The 24,071-nt window shown below is 40.3% G+C and overlaps 1 protein-coding gene across 2 annotated transcripts in view; it reads right to left on the minus strand.

Annotated features, from left to right (window-relative positions):
• The window catches only part of ARMC2 (armadillo repeat containing 2), a 105,666-nt gene that overhangs the window by 46,591 nt on the left and 35,004 nt on the right, over positions 1–24,071 (minus strand). For both annotated transcript variants that reach the window (XM_019443033.2, XM_019443034.2), the window contains 5 exons: positions 20,705–20,781; positions 15,660–15,758; positions 11,349–11,524; positions 5,757–5,859; positions 4,226–4,449 (listed from right to left, as the gene is read on the minus strand). In XM_019443033.2, coding sequence (XP_019298578.2) covers positions 4,226–4,449; positions 5,757–5,859; positions 11,349–11,524; positions 15,660–15,758; positions 20,705–20,781 — 679 coding nt within the window. The remainder of the gene's footprint in view (positions 1–4,225; positions 4,450–5,756; positions 5,860–11,348; positions 11,525–15,659; positions 15,759–20,704; positions 20,782–24,071) is intronic.

The raw sequence follows: 24,071 nt of genomic DNA on the forward strand, positions 1-24,071 counted from the left end.
ACAAACTTTATGATGGAGGTGATTCTAGCAGTCTACCTCCACTCCCATGTTATACCTTCCCAAATGCTAGGCTTTAGAAGTCAGACATGAACCTAACACCTCCTGATAACTCATTCAAGACCAACATTGACAAATCCCTATTTCTGTCTGTCACCTCCTTGGGTGATACAATTTACTACTGGCATTTAGGGGGCCTTGCCTTTTGTCTGGCCTATATTTGTCTTTTTCCAACTTTTGGGGGGCTCTCCTGAAATCCTAGCATTCTAGAATTCAGTAAACATACACAGTTTAAACTTCTTTACTCCTGCCATTTTACAAAGTCGTATCTCCAGTTCTGTATTAATACTTGTACTTGGCACACAGGCAGCAATGCCTTGGTTCCTCTGAGCAGCTACAGTCACCCTCTCAAAATGCTATTAAGTACATGGTAGGCAGAACAGAATGCAGCATTGAACGTGTGTAAATACCATGATTTCCATGATAGAAGAATGCGGCATCAGAATACTATTATCTGGACACGGGGTATCTCCAGACGGTAGGCCCCTACTGGCAACTGTGTTCCTTACCCCATCCAGAACATGCCTGGCACAGAGCAACACCTGTGAAATCAATGTCCCTTGATTTCAACCACACAGTGAACAACATAAACATATATATATATATATATATACACACACATATATCCCTCTCCCTCTCCATATATATATACAAGTGAGAAACAACATAAAGAAAACCTTCAAGATCTCAGAACTTCGTGTTTTCCTGTAAGCAGCTTTAGCCCAGATGCTGTGGAGGAGTCTTCCTTCCACACCCACTCCTTGACCTCTTCCCTTTAGCTCTATTATAATCTGCCCCGACCCTAATAACTGCAGCAATGCCTCTTAACTGGGGCTGCTGTGTGTGAGAGCTCTGCCCTCCAACCAGTCTGTGCGACTGACACAGTCCCCTCCCATCGCTTGTCAGCTTCTTGGTCTTTTCCAATTTATTGTCTCGTGCACGTTCGTCTTTCTGCCACTCTGATCTCCCCTCCTCCTCCCCACCTCCAGCAGCTCCTCCAAGTCCACACTCGATAGCCTGGTGTTCGAGACTCAGGGCTGTGGCCTCTGAACCTCACAGAACCTCTCGGCTCTGGACAAGCCTACCTGCTTGGCATTCCCCAAACACACCTTATCCCATTCCCTTCGTGCCAGTTTCCCAAATCCTACACAAGCTTCAGGCTCCAGCTTCTGGGTGCCCAACAGGGCAGCTTTGGGGAAACAGAATGACTCCAGCATTTGGGCCACATGCTAGAACCTATAGTTCTATAACAGGAGGTGCCCAGAAAGTGTGCTGAAGCTACTGAGGTTCTCCGGGTTGAAAGTCATAGAAGAGAGGAAGTCACAACTGTGACTACCCTTGTAGTCACAGTTACCTACCCTTGTCGTTTTGGTCTTGCCAGGTTCTCTCTGGCTTACAGACATTTTATTGGTACAGCCACTGTAATCAACTTATTTTTTCTATTGAACAAAGTTGCTTTTTAAAAACGTCTCATGAGCTAGAGTTACCACGTTCTGAAAACTAGTATGAACAAACAGTTCTCTGCATGGCCAGATCTGTTTGGTTGAATTTGCACATGGGCCGGCTAGTGAACAGCCAGTCAGTGTTACACATTCACAGGAGTAGAGATTTTCATCTGCTCCTATAATGAAGTCATGTTGCTTACATTTTATCAACTGTATGATACACAACAGCTTTTCTTCCTTTTAATTAAATATGAGGGAATGTCTAGTTCAGGGGGTCCCATGATAAAGTAGCCTAAAACAAGATCTCCTTCCTCCCAGATCTGTAAACACACACACACACACACACACACACACACACACACACACAGAGTGACACTGTGTAGATGGTGCAAAAGGGGCCTGGTGACCATCGCAGGAGTGCAATCTTAGGTGGTGGCACTTTCTCCTGCTGGATTGTGCTCCAGGGAGAAACCTCAGGCATGTAAGCCCTGGCTATGCCAGATCCTAGACAGGTTCAGAGGAGGGATCTGGGGACAATGACAGTGCCTGGTGAGTAGTGGCAGGCAGAGAGGAAGAAGTTACTAGAGTGCCCCTTGTTACACCACCTAGCGGGGTGCACGGATGCCAGGAAAGGAAAAAGACATCTAACCTAGTGAACCTAAGGATGCTGAGTGTAGGTGGAAGGGAAAGAAGGGGAACATGGGGATTACACTGTACTTACTGGTATACACTTGTCCTAGTTCTGGACTGGCGATCCAGGTTACAATAATACTCAGTGCTCCTTGGGGCACCTGGGTGGCTCATTTGGTTAAGTGTCCGACTACTGATTTTGGCTCAGGTCGTGATCTCACAGTTTGTGAGTTCCAGCCCCACATCAGGCTCTGCGCTAACAGCCTGGAGCCTGCTTGGGATTGTCTCTCTCCCTCCTTTCTGCCCCTCCCCCTCCTCAAAATAAATACATAAATATTCTGAAAAACGGTCAATGTTCCTTTATACCAACTGATCCTACTTCTATATAGTATATATTTTAACATATATAAGTATATAAATAAATATAAATATAAATAAACATATAAATTTGCATATATTTTATTTTGTTGTATATTACAACATATATTATAGTATAGTATATTTACATATATATTTATATATGTGTATATAAATGGGTTGGAAAGAGATTTTTTAATCAGACAAGAATTCTAAAAGCCATTGCATAAAAATTAAAAAGAGTGAATATCCCAAAAGGAGAACAGTTCGGAATCTGAGGTACATCCTTATCACAGAATATTGTGCAGTCATTAAAAAAAAAGTAAAATAAGTCTCCAAGGGGTTCTTACAATGTATTGTTAAATGAGAACAGAGAAGTGCATAGAATATCCCATTTTTGAAAACCTATGATTGCATTAAAAGGTGCTGAGCACATCAGTGTGGACAATAACTGGTTGGAACAGGAGAAATGAGGAAGGAAGAGGGTAATGGAAAATAAGGGAAAATAAGTGAGAAGAGCTATTAAAAATAAGATGGTTCATGATAAAAACGTAAGAATTATATGAAATTATGCATATGTAAGTATATATATGTAAAATGCATGGGAAAATGTTTGCTAAAATGCTGGAGGTGTATTATCTCAGGTTAAAAATATTTCAGGCAATTTTACACTCTTCCTTATACTTTTTTTGCATTTTAATAAGGAAATATAATTATATAACCAAAGTAATTATTTTCATTGAGGAAAACTTTTGAATAACTCAATACCACTGGCAGTAAGAAAATAATGTTTCTAAGCCTCCCTAGACAAAAGATGGCTCATCCCATATAATTCTGCATCATCCACGACTAAAAGGGGTTTTCATAATCTTTTTTCAAAATGGAGACAGACCACAAAGTCCAAAATTAATGATCATCATAAACACTTTAAGCATCTTTAAGGCAGGGCTCAAATCTAATTTTTAACACACTTTCCCCAAAGCTGCCAGCACCCTGAGTGCTCAATCAATCCTCATTAATTGGCAGGCACATTTCAAATCTCATGAAGTATTACATCAAAGATGCTATTATCTGATATACAAATCCTATTAAAAAGTAAAATCTCATCTAAAAATGAACATGAGAGCTGAAGCATCTCCAATGAAAATAATTTAACTATGAAATTTAATCTGCCACAAAAGAAGTAGTAAAACTAACACGGAACCAATCTCTTTTTTCTTGCCCCCGGTCATGTTAAACAGATCTAGTTTTGCTAACCCTCATGCTTATAGTCTCAGGCCTGTGGGTCATCTCCACACCCCCGTATTGTTAACTTCTGCTTTTTACTGGAGGTACGAGATCCATGACATTAGCTACCATGAACAATCTTCAGTCTTTGAAGCTCTAAAAGTTAAAACTCTGCATGTTAAAATTCTGGTAAGAGCTTGCAATTGTTTTGCAGAGAGAGGCTACTTTTTATTGTCTCAGGCCTACTTTCTCTGCAGGGTAGCGGAAATGGATTTCAAAGCCACAGAGAGCTGTTTGGTGAAAAGCCATGGAGTGGCCTTTCCAGGGAAAATGGGCACACACGGGGGCAGAGGTGGAGCAGTGGCTGCTGTTCTTGAACCCCAAGGCCAGGCACCCCCAGCTGACTAGGTAAGAGCCCCCTTGTTACCTGTTACACCTGGCAGGTAACTAGTGTTAGGTAACATAAAAACTAATTTTACACATATAACCTTTTCAAGTAAAATACTCACTTGGACTAACAAGTGGCCTGAGTTAGGCAGACATGTGCCACATTTCCTGGTGTTCTCATTGATCTGCTTTATCAAATTCACCAATATTTCCACAGCACCTTTGCTGATCATTTCATCGAGAAATCCTGGGTTTCCAGAAATGAATTTGATAGCCCCCATACAGTATAAAAAAGCTTCAGTGTTAGTGTGCAGGTCTTCATTTCTCAGGACCTCCAGTAATGATTCTGTCAAGAAGATGAATTATGACAAATGTATAACAGCTGGAGAGAGACTTTTTTTTTTTAATTTTTTTTTTTTAACATTTTATTTATTTTTGAGACAGAGAAAGACAGAGCATGAACGGGGGAGGGGCAGAGAGAGAGGGAGACACAGAATCGGAAGCAGGCTCCAGGCTCTGAGCCATCAGCCCAGAGCCCGACGCGGGGCTCGAACTCACGGACCGCGAGATCGTGACCTGAGCCGAAGTCAGACGCCCAACCGACTGAGCCACCCAGGCGCCCCGAGAGAGACATTTTAAAGCACTTGCATGTGAACACCAAATATAATTTCTAAAATGTTAGTGAGAACCTACATATAGATGCTTGTTAAGGGTTACTCATGTGGTGTAAAGAGGAAAGCTTACGTGTAGCAAAGACAAATCTCTGTAATAACAGTGACAGCAAAAGGATGGGATAATTAATATATAAATAAGAACATGTTCTTGGGGCACCTGGGTGGCTCAGTCGGTTGAGCATCTGACTTAGGCTCAGGTCATGATCTCACAGCTCATGAGTTCGGGCCCCGCATCAGGCTCTGTGCTGACAGCTCGGAACCTGGAACCTGCTTCGGATTCTGTGTCCCCCTCTCTCTCTGCCCCTAACCCACTCACATTCCGTCTCTGTCTCTCTCAAAAACTGTCTGCTGAGGTCAAAAAAAGAGGTCATTTATCCTATGTTGCAAAAAAAGAACTCCACTGCCTTCCCTTAGATCAGCAATACTAATTCATAAAAGATTTCTATTTAGATAACTACTGAAGCATCTTAATTATTTAATGTTTAAGATTTAAACATTATTAGCTATTTAAACGTTATGTAGCTAGCTACAGGGCAATAAAATTTCTCTACCTACATATTTGAAACACATTTGAGACACTTTGATGTCAAATGCCTACAACACCTGTCTTCCAGTTTGTCTTCCAAGTTTTTGTCATTTCTACTACATCAAAAGACCAAAAATTTCAATTATGTTAAATACCATTAAGTGTATTTTGTCTGACAGTCAATCCAAGACCAGGAGATGAATTTTTAAATAGGCAACACTTGATAGTCACATGATGTTACTACAGACATTGAAAACAAATAGCTAACGAGGATACATTCAAAGGAATATGGAAAACACAGAGACGGACAGAGCAACAATAGGCATCGCATCACTTCTGGAATTAGTAGAAAATAAAGATATTCTGGCCACCATTAGTGAGAACTTTGCTCCCCAAACTCCTCATTCACTCAAGTGCGACATTCACTCGGTGGTGGTGCTGAGTGATACTCACCCAGAATGCTGTCATTTTCAATCAGAGAGTCATTCTTCTCACTTCTGCTAATTTTGAATATAAGTTTGCAGACATTAAGAAGATTCTTTCTACTCACTTTAAGCTGCGGAGAAAGGAAACACTTATGTTTTTATTGCAGAGGGAAATAAAGACGCGCCGTAATTTTTTAACACGCACATCTATTTTAAAAGTGCTGTAGGAGTATTTTTAATTTTTTTTCAACGTTTTTTATTTATTTTTGGGACAGAGAGAGACAGAGCATGAACGGGGGAGGGTCAGAGAGAGAGGGAGACACAGAATCGGAAACAGGCTCCAGGCTCCGAGCCATCAGCCCAGAGCCTGGCGCGGGGCTCGAACTCACGGACCGCGAGATCGTGACCTGGCTGAAGTCGGACGCTTAACCGACTGCACCACCCAGGCGCCCCTGTAGGAGTATTTTTAAAATGTAAAGAAGAATTCTAAGTTTAGGCTACAAACTTGCCAACTATAGTATTTAATTAACTCATTTATGGTAAATACAATATAAATGATCTTCAGCGTAAGCATGCTTTAATGATAAGCCTTTATTTCTCAGTTCATAAAGTCTCATCCTTGCACGTGTGGTTATTAGTTACTTTTTAAAGAGTATGTGAGGATAAAAGCGGGGAGGATGTTGAGAAACTTAACTAAATGGGGTGACTGCTGTAACATACAAGAGTAAAGGAACACAGATGCCAAAATTCAGATCGAATTAACTTAGAAAAGAATACCTAGAAGGGGAAAGTACAATTCTTATCATTTAAATAAAAGAAAACCAAAAAAGTAATACTCTTTGATTAGATAGTACCTATATATTCATTTTTAAGGCTATTCCTGTAATGCTTTGAGATAATGGCGTGTGATGTTCAAAGCTTAAAATTACCTTCTAAATCATAGAAAAATATTCAAGTAAATTAAGCACAGGGGAAATAAAGTATATGTCAAATAAGCACAGTAGAGGGGGACTAACTACATCAAATGGTCTCAATCAGCTGTATGTCTCTCTAAAGTAGTGAAAATTAAAAATAAAAAACATCCTAAGTGATATCAGGAAATAGTTTAATAAACTGTGGAACATCAATACTACTCATATTAAGCAGTCATAAAAAGTGTAACTGTGAACACAATGTTAAAAAAAGACATTTATAATCTACTGTAAAATGGAGATATTATGTGCCCTCATTGCAAGAATGTAAAAGATGTCAGTAGGAATGAGGTCATCTAAATAAATATCTGTGTGAAAAGGATGGCATATGGGTCATTATTTTATCATTAAAAAGTATCCTTAAAATTATCTTCAACGTCAGTTCGTTAAAAAAAAGATAATGGGATTTGTCAGACATGTTTTTAAAGATTCATTCTGTGCTTGATCCGCAAATACTAATGGGCTCCTACCGTGTATCAAGCACAGTGTTGTTCACTGTTGAAGCACAAGGACGAACATGGCCAGCCCCGTGCCGGAGGGGCAGAGGGATGGAAGCATTTATCCAGAGAGTGGCCTCCATGCACCTCCCTGCACTGGGCCCCTCCACATGTTACCTCCGAGCCACCTTGCACTTTAGGTGTTGTCATTTCCATCTGGCACCTGAGGAATCTGGGTGAGTATTAGAAGTGCAGACTCATAGTCCCCACCCAGCGGCTGCTGAATCAGAATCTGCATTTTAACAAGCTGCCCAGGGATCCAGTGCACATGCAAGTCTGGGAAGCTCCCTTGTGGAAGCCTCACAAACTGTTAACACATGGCAGGATGGGGATTCCTTCTGTTCTCAGGAGGAAAAAGGAAATGGAAATTAAACAAAAAATTGTAATGCTTAGGTGTTTAAAAAATTATTTAAAAACTGAGAAAATAAACTGATTAAAGAAAATAGAAAGAAATTCTAAATCAATGGAAATATATATTGTCCTTGATATTTGGGAATATATTTTAAGGTTTGAATTAAATTCTAGTTAACAAATTTGATAAAATTGGTTTCAGGTGTAGAATTTACCAATTCATCACTTATATATAGCACCCAGTGCTCATCACAACAAGGGGAATATATTTTAATCAGTTAACAGTCCCCTATGACACTGTGATATGTAGCACGTGTTGTGTACTTAATAAAACTTGTTGAACAGGGGCGCCTCGGTGGCTTAGTTAAACGTCTGACTCTTGATTTCCGGTCAGGTCATGATCTCGTAGGTGGTGAGTTGGAGCCCTGCGCGGGGCCCCACACTAACAGTGCGGAGACTACTTGGGATTCTCTCTCTCCCTGCCCCTCCCCACCTCTCAAAATAAATAAATAATCTTAAAAATAACATAACATAAAACTTGATGAATGAATGAATGAATGAATGAATACAACTAACCTCACCCCCCTCCCCCCACCCAAGTCTTACATTTTTAGTGAAAACTGACAGAGGAAAAATTACAACAACTCATGTCAGGGTTTTCATTAAAAAAATCAATCAATCAAACAAACAGTCAGTCTACAATTTCCAAGTCTGCTCTAAGGTCAAATTACTTTCAAAGTGCATTCCTATACCTTCTCTTTTGATCACTATAAAATTATGACTCTGGGGCATGAAAAAGTAATCTTAAGTTGCATGCAAGGAGCACAGACAACCTCACGTGAAACAGCTCTTTCCCCCACACTGTCCATCCCCTTTCCTGTGCGGTGCACTTGGCCCCTAGTACTCATCCTCCCTGTTGGGCATTTTCTGCGTTTAGCAGAATCTCTCCTGCCACAGTGCCAGCCAGGAAGGCAGAGGCTACTTCATTCACTTGTATCCCCAGGGTCAAGGGCCCCTGGCACAAAGTAAGTTCTTACAGTGGGTAGTTTATTTCTTACATTCAAGACTGCAGTCTTTTCTCTATAAAGCAAATTTGGAAAATTAAAAAGAAGTTTAAAAACACTTATAATTCTACTTACTATGCATAATCACTGTTGACATATTGGTGTTTTTTGGTTTTTGTTTTTTTTTCTGTTTCTCCCCCCTGTACAGAGAACTAGATTTTCCCCCCTCCTGAATATAGCTGCATTCATTGTGTATACATTTGTACTAAAAAATATCTTTTTTTAAAAGTTTATTTATTTATTTTGGGGGTGGGGGAGGGGCAGAGAGAGAGAGAGAGAGAGACAGGGAGAGAGAGAATCCCAAGCAGGCTCTGTGCTGTCAATGCAGAGCCTGATGCAGGGCTCGAACCCACGAACCATGAGATCATGACCTGAGCCAAAGTCAAACACTTAACCAATTCACTTAACCTGAGCCACCCAGGTGCCCCTAAAAAATCTCTTAATGTAGACTGATAAATTTTTGAAAGATCTTTTTTTTAAATTTTTTTTTAACGTTTATTTATTTTTGAGACAGAGACAGAGCATGAGCGGGTGAGGGGCAGAGAGAGAGGGAGACACAGAATTGGAAGCAGGCTCCAGGCTCTGAGCCATCAGCCCTGAGCCCGACGCGGGGCTCGAACTCACGGACCGCGAGATCGTGACCTGAGTCAAAGTCAGACGCTTAACCGACTGAGCCACCCAGGCGCTCCAGAAAGATCTTTTGACACAAAGGTTAAAATTAAAATCGCTGTCTGGCAAACCCCCCAACTTACTTAACCAGAAAGAAAAAAAAAGGCAAGAAATCAGAAACACTGACATTATGCTCACCAAGTTTTTTTTAACTATAAATAATTTTAAATGTCTGAATTGTAATACTACACTGGTAGGTAAAATATTGGCAGACACTAGAGAAGATATTAAAAACATCTTGGTTCCATATATCTTTATTATTACTATTATTTGCTTTTTCGACAGCTTTTTATGATGTGGCCTTTTTAAAACTTACATAGAATCCCAACACCAAGGCCCATGCAAAACAGTGTCTTGCTTGGAACATTAGGGGAGATTCAGGTAGCAGATGGGAAGTTGGGATTGATGGCCTTGGAAGTCCCTCCTGACCTGGTTCTATAGTTAATCAGAAGGAACAACCTGCCCATCTCTGCACTCTGGAGTGCAGCCTAGCCAGTCTTGACTCTGATTCAGCAAGGCAGTCAATGTCACAGAGAGAGCCTTATCTAATCAAATTTAGTTCAGAACGCGATCGCTGCCTGGCAATCACTTAGCCCTTTACCCTAAAATAAATGGTGTCATGTGTATAATTAATTTGAATGGCACCTTTTATAACCAAAATGATATTTTCTCGGCAAAGCACTGATTAATTTGTGGCATTTTCCTCCTCCTCTCTAATTTTTGGCTTGGTTTGGAGCAAAACGTCTAGGATCCAGATGAAAAACCAAAGGCAGTCAATCCCTCAGCAGCTGGCATCTTGGGGCAGCTACACTGTAGAGGCTTCCAGCTCACAGGGGCTCTCCTGGGCCAAGGGAGTACCCCAAACCCAGGGTCAGAGAGGAAACAGGGTAAGCAGGCAGATATCTTTTTGCCTCTACCTACAACTTTTTCTTTTCTTTTTCAAGCTTATGTTTAAATTCCAGTTAGTTAACATATATAGTCTACCTACAACTTTTGACTTGAACTATCTCTGTGGCTTATGCTCTTTTTGTTTCATTAAAACTGATTGACCAGTTATCCTCAATGAGGGGATTAAAATACTGCTGAAATCACTATTTCAAAGAAATGCTACTTTCTGAGTCACATATTACAGTTTTTTGTTTTTTTTTTTACAAGAGGGTGAATAGTTTTTGATGACAGCTGAATAAGAATGTAGCTTCTTCAAAAAATTACATAGAGTACGTAGTCAGAATATTCTGCTTCATCAAAGACATCAAACTAAGGAACAGTGGGCACTCTTACTAAACTCTGAGTAAGTATGCCAATGCTTACCTTCCCTGTGTACTTTCAGATTTTAAATTATATGAATTATGGGTGTTAACATAATAGCTATCACTTTTATGAAACTAGGTCAACAAAGCTTCATTCATTTGTTTTAGCGGCTCTTTTAGAACATTCTATAATAACTGTGTCTTATCTTTTGTTTCCAACTGTTTATGGCTGTGGCAACAAAGCGTTCCCCTCAAACAATGATATCATTTTGTTCGAGACAGAGTTTCTACAGACTTTTATTTGGTGTCTGGCCTTTTCTTCTAACACCTCACGGGAGCCTTCTGTTACCACCTTCCCATGACCACATGCAGCTGTTTCTCTGTTTCATACTGGTTCATAAAGCACCTGGCCATTGTGTCCATGGCCCACATTATCCTAAGTTATTTATTAAATCATGTAGCAGAATCAAGCACCGAGCAGAAACCATGGGGCAGAAACCACAGCCTGCATGCTCCGATACTGATCTCAAGTTACTTGACAAGCTGTTTTGCATGTATTTGCCTATTGTCACCTTTTTTTGAAGCTTAGCCACAGTCCAAATGTAAGCATTTATTTGAGCATTTTCCACGTACTCAGCCTTAGTTCCTTAGATAGTACTTCCCAAATTCTGAGATGTCAACTTATTACCTTAATTTCTTTTCAAGCTTCTAAATGAACACACTGCATTTCTAATCTTCTTTGTAATATTTACAAACAAAGAGTTAGATAAAACTTTTAAGTGCTACAGTCTACTAGACCAGAGGAAAGAAAAACTTACTGCTAGAATAAGTTTTGCAAGTTTAAGGCTGAGCAAGTCTGAACCAATATCAACTAGTTTATATAGGGTCTTCAGGAGAATACTTCTTCTCTTAAACTTATTTCCAAGCATGTTTCCTTCCGCTAAAGCGTGATGAAGTTGTGTGCAAGCAGCACAAATTGTTTCAATGTTTTCTTCTGTCAGAGCAAAGAGAGTAAAGCGGCACTTACTAATTAAGGTCAAGCTTTCAAGTGTGTCAAACACAGTGTAAGTAAAACCCCATTGTTATTTCCCAGAACATCTTCAAATTCCTGAATGTTTTTTTCCCCTTTTCTTGTAATTTCCATCTACCTGCTTTTTTTTTTTTTCCTTTTTGTTGATCCACCCCCTATAATGTTGACTTATTTACTCATCGGTCAGCTTATCTAGAACACACAGTCTTTCAAAGAGTGCAGTAAAGAATGAATTGCACCTATTCCAGTTGGGTCTGCTTTGTTCCAAATGCTTTCCACCTCACAGTGCTTGGTTGGTTCAGTCTCAGCGAAGCACAGCATTGTGTCTCTGCCTCCAACCCTTTGTGGCATAGTTCCACTGGCCTAGAATATTCTCCTCATCTTCATTCCTACTGATTTTGGTCCTTTAAGGCTCTGTTTATATTCTGGCTCCTCCAGAAAAGTCGCAGCCTTCTACATTCAACAAACATTACTCTGTAGCCTGTTTTTTTTTTTTTTTTTTTTCACATACACACGAGTGTTGTGTTATATGCCCAGTGCTCTCAAACAGATGCCATGCTAAGTGAGTAGAAATTGTGTCTTTGTATCTTTGTATCAAACAGAGCATGGTACAATGAGAATACTGTACATATCTTTGCATCAACAGAGCATGGTACAATGAGAATACTGTACTGACAATCTATAACATAGTTTCATATATACTGGCTTTCTAATATATCTGTTGATGAAAACAATGATCAATGTTTTTCTCTGAGAACAATGCTCATTATCTGAGAAAAGAGGGCTCAAATGGAACAAAATCTCAAAATGTCACCTCACCCACCGTTATTTACAGGTGGTTATTACAAGAGAGGGGAGAGTAAAAAAAAAAAAGGCATTAGTTGGAAAATAGGAGAAACCTAGAACATCTTGTTTTATAGTTAGAAGTCTGAGGGCAACAATTTTTGAAAGTGGTATCCATACCAATAGGCATAAAGGAAGAAAATTACCATACAAAATGGAATATGAGGGGAAATATAAGAATCCAAGGTCTAAGATATTCAGTTGAAAAATATTATCTGGTAGATTCCATCACAGAATTTAAAATTAGGAAACCAATCTTAAATAAATACCATAATGTGCTCTTAAAAGCCCACATAGAGGAAGTGTGTGCCTGAAGAAGGAAATGACTCAGGCCATTTTTAGCTCTTTTCAACAATAACATCTAAGAAAAAATTTTAAACCTCAATAGCTCAGTAACCTTCAATGCCTTTCAGTTATGCACTTAAATAAATGAATTTTTGGGAAATGACTTAGACTAACTTTAAATAAAGGGGAAAACCTGAGCTCCATTGTAAGAACGCTTTTGTTTTGTTATTTGATTCTTCTGTTACTGGCAATTTCTTCACAAACCCCAAGCCCAGGCCGTGGACCACTCTCTGGTAGTGGGTAGACCTCAAGGCATTTGTCTGATACTTCCCTCTGCAAACTCTTCAGCATCGTGCATTCAACTAGGAATAGCTGTTTTAGCTTAAAATAAGTTAAAAAGGAAAGGCTCACGGGTCAAATTTTAAACTGTTGATCAAATTAACTTTACACCAGTTGGTTTGTAATAAATGTCATATAGCCTCAAAAGACAACTTGAACTTAAGAGCTTTCAAGATTCTCAAAGGGCTGAAGCTAGTGGGTGAAAGTTTGATAAGTAACAGAAAGCAATGTAGCCTCAAAGTAACTTCTCCCCCATGAGATACTTATTAATTGCAAAGGAGAAAACAGTAACTTCACAGTGGAAAACCTAGATGCCACCTTCCCCAAGTGATCAAAGTTCATATCCCCAGTAATGGACCGGATCAGCATCATGTGCCTTCTGCTATGATGCACTGAGAAGGACACAGCAGTACTCATGCCACACACCTTCCCCAAATGCCTAGTCTGGGTCTAACTGTGAGAAAATACCAGAGAAAACTAGCTTGTGGGGGCAGTCTATAACATAATTGGCAAATATGTCAAGATCATGAAAGAGATATGACAAATAACTTGAACTTATGATCCAGGATTTTCTTTTTCTATAAAGGAAATTATTAGGGTAACTGGAAAAATCTGAATATGGTTTGTATAGCATTGTAGGATAATTTGCAGATATGAAACAGAATGTCCTTGTTTTTTAAAATGTGTGCCAGAGTCCTAGGGATATGGGACATCGTGTTGGCAATTTGTTCTCAAATGGTTCAAAAAAGGAAAAAAAAAATGCCTATGTGTGTGTGGTGGGGGGAGATACCAAGAAAAAGAGAGCAAAAGGGGGGGGGATAAGAGAGAAAGAAAATAATGAAGTAAATGTGGTAAAACATTTATATTTGGGAAATCTGAGGTAAGGGCATATAGGATTTCTTTGTACTATTCTTGAAACTTTTCTATAACTCTGAAATTATGGAAAAATAAAAAGGAAAATAAGAATTAAAGGAAGGGAAGGAAGGGAAGAGGAGGGGAGAGGAGGAAAGGGGAGGGAAGAAGAAAGAGAGAGAGGAGGAGGGAGGGAGGGGGAGAGGGCAAGGAGGAGAGAGAGGAAGGAAGGAAGGAAGGAAGGAAGGAAGGAAGGAAGGAAGGAAGGAAGGATGGAAGGAAGGGGAAGGAAGAAAGAAAGACGCTCAAAAGCTCAAGTAACCCAGTCCTTCCCCCATGTACTATTCTTAAAGTTGCATATGGGAGAGGGAGAGATGCCATACTTCAGGGCCAACAATCCTCCGAGAAGGCAGATTCACCCACATTTCAAATCCCAAACTCCAGTTCAATTTTCTCTGTTGGTGTTCTCAGAACTCTCGTAAAATCTTTCAGACTGAAGACTTCCTCTGAGACAGGCCTTCATGCCACAGGCCACTCTTCCTACTGTGCTCTCCCTAGCATGTTCTCCTTTTTTAACCTTTGCCCAGACCGATTGCTCTTGTCACTAGTTTTTGCACACATCTCCTAAAATAAAGGGCCCAAACTTAGGCTGGCTCGCTAATCTGAGGGTGAAAATTAGTAGCTGCAGAGGGAGGAAAGTCATCACTCAGAGGTTTTGAGCTGCAGTGGACAGAGATGATGGTCCAGTCTAAGCCACCATCACCTGGCATGAGAACACTGCCGTGCAGAGATTAGGTGGTTCCCCCACAGCCACAGGCTTAGTTGGTAGCAACACCGGAGACAGAAACCCTGCCCAGGGCTCCCGCATGAACCACAAACACAGCCAAGTACAACAGGGAGCCAAGGAGCCATGAGGCCATTCGAACCTTTTGGGAAGTAGGTCTTTTACATGACTTCGTTTCTTGCTGGGGAGGACTTACTTACCCTGCTTCTCTGAGGTCCTCTTCCCAAGGCTATCCTGCGGTTTGCTCCTCCATGGAGCACTCATTCCACAATGCCTGGTGAGGGCCTACTGTGTGTGTGTGCCAGTTGCTGAGCTTAGCCCGGAGCCGTGAGTACAGCTCCAGAGGGAGCCCATTTTCACTACAGAAATGGAATCCCTAAGGAGCCGCGAAGGAGAGACGGCAGGGGTCATTCTCCTGACAACCTTTCCACAGGTCACCTTTTGCAGAGACCCACTGATCACCGGCCTTTACTGCTAGGACACTTCAGAGTATGAGGGCTGGGCGCACTCCAGGTTGCTTCCAGCTCTGAGTGGCATTTCCAACAGGTGTGGGAGCCTTACAAGAGTAGGAAATACACCTTTGGATCTAGAAAACCATCGGCACACCTGCCACAGATGCCAGTCTGTGAGACTTAGTCAAAGTTTCAGGGGCCTGAAATCTGTTTTAATCTTTCACTTTCATGTATTAACTGTCACCCTGGAGAGTTCAAACCAGCATTTCCTTGGGCAGATAGAAGGTGATGAATTCATTTATATTCCATGCGGGATTTTAGAAGTAAGCTCTCTTCCAGCATTTAAAGTGTAATTTTTAGTCACTAAAAATTAGGTTTGCATGTACTTCATATATACATTATTAGGTGAATAAAGAGATAACTCCATTTGTTTTTGAACATGTTCACAGAAATGGTAGTCAAAGCATACTAAAAATATCAGTGCAATGGGGAACATATAAATAACTACAGATATTCTCAATTTAAAACAAACTTTTTTTTTTACCCTTTTCTAATTCATGCAAAATCGGTACGATCCTTGTATTCCAAAAGACTTCGTCTACTTCTATTTCTGTATCCTTTTCTTGCAAGTTGGCTTTTGAGACTGCAAAAGAAACCCAGATCAGGAGAAAGCTGTGAAAAAGGAGTTGTACCTAGAGCACCATCCCAGGTCTGCTATTCATCACTAAAATTAACCAACTCTGTAATTAAATTATACCTCGCCCCCTAAGCCCAACTAATTCTAATTAGAACTATGTGTCTCTTAATAAAATCACCTCAAATCAAACTCAAGATAAGATCATGTAAAGAAATTAGAACTTTAAACTCTGGTTGGGACATTGTGTAATGTCTTAAGCTTTGTCAATGTTGGAATTATTGTAAGGCAAACAGGTGGTTTTTGTTTTGTTTGTTTGTTTGTTTTTAAGTAAGCTCTACACCCAACACGGGGCATGAACTCATGACACTGAGATCAAGAGCTACATGCTACACTGACTGAGCCAGCCAGGTGCCCAGGAAGGCAGATAGTTTTGAGTTATTTTTTATTTTAAATGTACCACTATGTACTCTCCGTAATATGGAATAAATAGAAAACTATAGATATGTAAAGAATAAGGATTTTGAAAATGTTTGATGAAAATTTTTCTCAAAGGAAGAAGGCCTGCAGAAACTTTCTTTCCTATAGAAAATAAAATGTCCACATCATTGTGGGGCCGTTGAGATTTTGTGCGGCGTGGTGGGAAAACCCTGTGCTTGGGGCATTGACAGATGTCAGTTCAGATCACAGCTTCATCACAGATGAACTGAGTGACCGGGGTCTGGTTTTTCACCCTTTCTGAGCCTCATCGGTGAAACAGAAGACGAAAACCTTTGCCTTCGGGGTTATGAGAATTAAAAGACATGATATAGGTAAAGCTCAGAGCCCAGTGCCTAATGTCTAGCAACAACAAATGTGAATTTCATTTTCCTAATTAAAAAGCAACAGGCCACTGCTGTCTGAAGTTCATCCAGCTGCATGATACCAGCGAATTATCAAAAACAGATGCTGCCCATGAATGAAGGCTGTAGAAGAGTAATAGCTACCATTGATTGGGTACTTTAAGATGCAGCATGCCTCTATTTAATTTTTGTAACAACATTATGAGGAGGTGTCCAAATTGTCTCCATTTCCAGATGAAGAAAGTGGGCCTCAGGGGTATTAAGTTACCTGCCCACGGTCATATAGCTCCATAGCTCTTGCACTTGACCTCTCTCTATGCTATTCCACCCCTACAGCAAAAACAGTAAACTGAAAGGTAGGAGGGAAATGTGAATCATATTAGAAACTGCAAATCATGATTACATTCCACACAGGCTATATCTCACTATCTAAAGCAAGACAGTGTAGTTGGAGGAGGCACTGCTGTGCGAACCCTCAGGAGGAGTGCTTAGCCTCCCTTCTCTGAAGTCTGCCCCATAAGGCCTTCACATGGTGCCCAGTCTATACTGGTTTAGAGTCTGTGCCCGCTCAGAGTGGACCCGGTACCGACCAGTCAAGTGTCCACAGTGAGTGCCTAGATCCTACATATATCACATGAAGACTTAGAAATGATAGAGATGGGGTGGTTCATCTGGTTAAGTGTCAAACTTCAGCTCAGGTCATGATCTCTCAGTTCATGAGTTCAAGCCCCACACCGGGCTCTGTGTTGACAGCTTAGAGCCTGAAGCCTGCTTCAGATTCTGCGTCTCCTTCCCTCCTTCCCAGGCCCCTTGCCTGCTTGTGCTCTGTCTCTCTCAAAAATAAATAAACACACAAAAAAAGAAAAGAAATGATAAGTACAACGAGGGTTTCATAGAGAGGAAGGAGAGAGAGAGAGAGAGCAATGAAAAGGTGTATGGCCTATTTATTTTTAGATTGTTTTAACTGGGCAACAAAACAAAACAAAACAAAACAAAACAAAACAACCAGCTGACCAGGGAGGCCTGTTAAGAGCACAGGTTCTAGATTGACTGTCTGGGTTTGAATCTTAGCTCTCCCACCTACTAGCTGGTAGACTGTGGGCAAGTCGCATCACTTTGCTCTGCAAAATGAGGTAACAAGGGTCATTTCCAAGTTAGGATTAGGGGTTATTAATTTCTTTTGTGCTCCTGTATTTATATTACTCTTAAGAAGAAAAGAAATATACAATACAGTCTAAACTTCCCAGGTGCACGGTGACGATGTCACCCAGGAGAAGCAGGGAGACTATGCAATTTACCCATGCCTCCCAGTGCACGGAGGCCCCCTCTAATCTGCTCCACCCTGGCAATAGCCATTCCAGTTGCAGTGAGTCCAGGCTTGCCTCTTATCAAAGCTTCCTGATACGAAGAGGGGATGATGTACACTGGGTGTGAAGAGCATTTGAGCAGAAAAAGTAGACAGAAAGGGGTTGTCAACAAAGCTATAATTAAATAGTGTAGGTGTGCTGTCAACAGTTTTCATAGCACAGCTTCACATAATCTGTCTAACCCATAAAGAAAAATTCACCATAATACACAAAGGTGCAATGTCTTTAGGACAAAATCGGTCCACGTTAGTACGGGTTCACAATCCCTTATCCAAAGCCTTTGGAGCAGACGTGGTTTGGGATTCAAAAAGTTTTGAACCTTAGTAAGGCAAAATGGTACACGCACTGCATATTACACACCACCCCCAGTAGGGTCTTCCGGCAGCACCCTGCAGCAAGATATGTGCATATTCACACCAATAAAAGAAAGACTAATCTTAGCCTACCATCAGTTCAGGTCAGGCACGGCCACTAAATGAGTCTGAAAAATACTTCAGCTTTCAGAGCATTCCCAAGCTGCAGCTTTGGGATTTCAGAACCGTAGGTAATGGATGCTAGACCACCATCTCAATCTTTTGGGTCATTACTTTTATGAGCCTACCTTAACCTTGATAAATTACAGGTATGGAGTCTAAAAGTAAACCTGAATATTCAAGCAGAATACATGGCTGCTCATAGTCCCAAGTATCTGACACAAAGTCCAAAGAATGTGAATAAAGTCAACATATATCAAGGCAAGTGAAAAGCCAGAAGATAATAACTCAGACAAATAATTTAATCACCAAATATTTATGACATACTTAAGTTTACTAGAAATACAGACTCCAAGTCCAATAAGTCCAAATCAGCATTTTTACCTCCTATGCAATACGCTGTTAAATAAAACAGCTCTGCGAGAAACCGTGATTATTAATCTGCTTCTCAGGACAAACAAAATCAATAACATGCTCACCCTGGGAAGAACTGAATTACAGGGGGGAGCCAGAAATCACCGAACAGTTTGTTTAACCTTGGGAAAGGAAAGGTTCTTGCAGGCCCTTCCGACGTGTCTCCTCTCAGAGAAGTGAACCAGACACTGTGGCTAAGGGTTCAGCTCTCTCCCAAGAATCAGTGTGAGTGGTGGTGCCCAGCCCCAGCCTTTCCACGTCTTTCCCACCTTGTGCCCCTCCCCCAACTCTGCTTTCCACAAAAATCCCATTTTATATACTTAACCAGTCTCCATTCTAGCAACTGAAGCATGGAATCCTGTGATTACTCTTTAAGATTTACAAAAACTAAATAAATAAACTTTGCCTCAGTCTTGGGCAACAACCTAATATTTTAGAAAGCACTTTCCTCTAGGTTCACAGTTTGCTAAATATAAAAATTATGATTCAACAGGAAATTGGGTAAGTCAAGCAGAAATTTCAGCATGTTTTTGACGATTTTGCTGTCTCAGTGGTTATAGGTTTTAACCACAGCTTTGAGTTCTGGATACAAAAACTTGACACAATGTTTATTGGCTGATGTTTTTAGCAAGTAAGTTAAAATCCTTAGCAACAATTCTGATGTGGAAATCAGTCTAAGATTTTCCTGAGTGTTACAGAAATTCCCATTGGCCACAAAAGTCATTTTATTGATAAGAAGTTAGTTGTGAAAGTAATAAAATACTTTTCGAGCTCGATAGTTTGGTTTCATAAAATTTCATGTGCACAAAAATAGTGCGAAGAATATAACAAACACCTGTGTACCCACAAATAGTTTGGTCAAATATGAATCGTATTTTTAGCCTCTCCCTTATTTCAAAGAAATAAACATTACAGATATAGGTGCCTCCCCCTGTCCATTCCCCCTCCTTCCTCTCCCTCCAACGGTCACTGCCATTCTAAATTTCTTTGTTTTTAGTGTTTATTTATTTTTGAGACAGAAAGAGAAAGAGTGTGAGTCGGGGAGGGGCAGAGAGAGAAGGAGACACAGAATCTGAAGCAAGCTCTAGGCTCTGAGCTGTCAGCACAGAGCCTGACGCAGGGGCTTAAACTCACGAACCATGAGATCATGACCTGAGCTGAAGTCAGACGCTTAATTGACTGAGCCACCCAGCATCCCGGGTCACTGCCATTTTAAATCAGGTGGTTATTTTTATCATGTTTGACTTTACATGTCACCACCTGGATCTGCATCCATAAACAGCATAATGTCATTGTTTCTGCAACTTAATGTTTTCATGTAATATTATGTGCACTCATTTCAGTCAATATTATAAGTGTAGTCTAATTCATGTTTCTAACTGCTATATTTCATTGCATGAATACATTTTGCATCATTTCTAGCCTGTGATTTATATTGTCATATATTTTTTTCTCAAACAGATTAAAGCCCCAAAAGGCTGAATTCACACAGTCAATACAGTTTCCTTTAAGTGAGCAATGATTTTGAACTCAGGTTTTGAACTTAAGAACTATGTCAGTGTCAGGTTTTACAATTTTCCAAGTGCTTTTACAAAATAATTTCTTGTACAATCACTAATACTGTAATCTATAAATGTTTGGGGCACTAGAACTGGGTAATGGTAAGAATTTTAAGACTTGTAAAAATAATAAAAAATTTATAAAAACAAATGTTGATGTGAGACCAAGTTGGACAAAGTTACTAGAGTTTTCAAACAGAGAGCCGACAGCAGACATGTTCAGTGTAAATGTCTTTCCTACAAATGGAGATGCTGATGAGGAAGGAGCACTGGAGACCTTTAAGAACACAAGCACCTCACCTGCTCTGGCTTCCAGTCGGCTCACGTCTGAGCTGCTGGAATATGATGAGGCTCTCGAACACCTCTTCCCCTGCTCCCTAGGAGGAAGAGGAATACGCACACCATTCAGCACAAAAACCAAAGTATTTCTCTTTCTATAAGTGTAGAGCTGGTTATATGTAGCTTGTCAAGAAACCACAGAGAATTGTTTATAAGATGTGGTTTGATACTCTATATCCCTTTAATCATAACATTGATTTCCAACTAAGATTTATTAATCAAAAAACAAGTCGGATTTGCTTAAAATATTAAATATAGTTACTAGAAACACCAAAAAGTAAATAAATAAATAAATACATACATACATACATACATCCTAAGTTTACTTTGCAAATCAAAAAACTGATAAGGATATACACCACAAGAGGTCACTGTTACAATAAGAAAGAACTCTGGTATGCAGGAATCACAAAAGACCAGCATTCAGGAGCTATAAGAGGCCCTTCTCTCTCCCTGCACACAAGAATTATTCCCAAATTGGTCAGATGTGCCCAAGGTCAAAAAGCAGGGTCAGGTGTGGAGCCCAGGTCTCATAATTTCCAATTCACAGTTCCTTCTACTTCATCACAGAGTATCCTGTTTCCATTTTAAAAATTCATTAGTGTTCCTCAAAATGCTTTATTTTTAGAAACAGTCTAAATGTGAAAAAATTGAAGGTAAATTCAGGAAGCCCCCAGATGATAATATTTTGTGTTCCAAATAAAAGACTAGTGGCTAGCCATTAGCAGGATTATATTGCCCCCGACTCCACCCCACCCCCCCCCCCACCCCACCTTTTTAAGGTTATAGTTAATGTAGAGACCATCTGGGAAGGATACAACTTTTCTTTAGCTACAGTGATACTTAAAAGCACTTATTTTAAACATCTGTACAAAATTCCAAGGTAAAAAACACTGAGAGCAAGTTTTACAACATTTTTTTTTATCAAAAAATCACAAAGAATGGATATACTTGTGGCCAGGGTCACTCACAAGCATCCAAATGTGTGCCTGTGCAATAAGATTCCTAGGAAATGTTCAAAGCTACGTCCTGGCCCTTGGCTTTTACTGCTGCCCTAAAGATTAGCTTCTCCAAATATCACTTTTTTCCATAAAATGTCCTTTTTTAAAAAACATTTGACACTTCGTTTTATCATTTAGTAGACTAAAGATCAAGCTAATCTTCCTCAAAATGTCTAATTATTTCATACTCTGAGACAATTGCTTTATTTTTATTCAGTGTAAAAACATAGATCTGGTAGCAAGATCTCCCTGGCGAATCAAAGAAAGAGTGTGGGGTTGAGATGGATCTTCTTTGTCAACACTCTAAGAGTTGAGATTCAAATGGAACAGATCTCAAAGAAGACAAAAATAAAGTAAATCTACCCTATGAGAAGGTAAAATACCAAGAGTGTCACAGGGTGTGAGGCCAAGGAAGTTCTCACACTCATCACTCCTAGAAATAACAAGAAAGTCTGAGAACAATAGAGGCAAGTCCTTCTTTTCACTATTGTCCTAAGCAACTACTGAAATCAAGCAGGATAGTTTTCAACTAATAGCTTTCCAAAGTCACTGGTCCACTCCCTCTGAGTCATGGCCAGTGATGAGGTTGCCTCCCTAAATACCACATTTATGTATCCCCACTTCTGGGTGGGGAGAAAAAAAAGAAGGGTCCTTTTTCTTATGATATACCAAAGTTCAACAGTGCTGGGTCTGACTAATTCTCAAAAAGAGCATGGATTGGGATCTACTAATACCCTCCATGATCATCAGTATACAGTGATTGAGTTTGCAGGCTCTGAATCCAAACTCCCTGGGTCCTGGGTCCAACACTTATCAGCTATGTGGATTTGGGCCACTTACTTAAGCTTTTAGCCTTGGTTTTCTAATCTTAATATGAGGGCAATTCCTCTCCTTAGTACAGTGACTGGTACGTTTGAAGAACTTAACAGTCAATGTTAGTATTTTCTTTTGTTCTGGGTCAACAAGCACCTGTCTGAATAATCCAATGCTGGATGTTATTGTGATAAAGAATATATGAAGAGTTGCCCTGAAGAAGTCTAAAATCTACTTGAAGGAATTAAGCACCTTTTTTTTTAATGGAAAATTCCAATGGAGTCTCTAATCAAGTACTAGACTGTGAAAGTCAGCAGTTTATAAGAACTGGAGGGATGCTGACAAGGAAGCGATTAGTGAGAGGGAGATGTGGGCCACAAAGGGGGTCTTAAAGAATAAAAGTTGAACCAGCAAGTGATAACACTACTCTCAGGAGAGAAGCATGAGCAGCCTGGTACTCAGAGTAAGGGATAATTGCACAGGGCCAGCAAGGAAGGAATAGGAGGTTTCTGCTGGGACATACAGGGAACAGCTGCCTGAAACTCTGGGTAGAGGCAATGGGCTGGTCTGTTGGGCAGTAAGGAGCGTCTTAGGTTCTATCGCAAGGAAGTAATGGGATCTGGGGTTGTGCCAAGAACATTTAGGAGACTTGGAGACAAGGTAACAAGAACTAATTCTTCGGGGGCGCCAGTGGGACTGGAGAAAACAACAAATTGAAGAGATTCTATAAATGAAAAGCTGATAGGATTGGTGGTTGATTTCAGGTAGAAGAAAGGACAGAAAGTGCCCTTAGAGAAGCAGGATAGCAGGGTTGCCATCAACAGAAATGGGAAGGTTAGGGGGTAGAACAGTTTGAGGAGTAAAGCACACGTGAGGTTTGCCATATTGATTTCAGGTGAAAAATGGAGTATCGGCAAAGAAGATGTGGAAATCAGGAAAAGAGTTCTGTTAAAGCTCAGAGTGGTATATAGGGACTAGAGTCATCAGGTTTGTGGCTTGGAGACCAGAATCTCAGGACAAGGCCTTGTCAAATACTCATATAAAGGATTGCAAGGGGAAAAGGAGTGCAAAGGAAGAAGAGAAATAAAATATGTTCTCATGCATCTCAAGCATGCTGAGAAGATAGGCATGACTAACTCAGGTCAAAGAAGACGAAAACTGAGGAAGAACTGTCTAGTCTGACCAGGGTATGCCTTACAGGGCTTCTGGGGAGCAGTACAGAAGTCCCACAATAGGAGTGAGGTGGGGAGAGGGGCATCAAGAAAAGAAAATCCTCTCCCTGCCAGAGAAGAGAAGAATGGGTGGCCTTATAGTTAGTGGAAATCTGTTCTCCTGTAACTTCCTGGTTCTATGTACTAAATGGAGCCATATGAAACACATCTTTATCCTTCTTCCTCTTGACAATCCTTCACATATTTAAAAATGTGGTGTGACCACTTAACATCATCTCCTATGGTTTAAATCCCATGGTTCAATTAGCATACTAATTAGCTGTGTGACTCCAGGTCCGTTTT

Source organism: Panthera pardus, unplaced genomic scaffold (genome assembly GCF_024362965.1).
Source record: "Panthera pardus isolate Hobbes unplaced genomic scaffold, ASM2436296v1 HiC_scaffold_17, whole genome shotgun sequence".
NCBI lineage: Eukaryota > Metazoa > Chordata > Mammalia > Carnivora > Felidae > Panthera > Panthera pardus.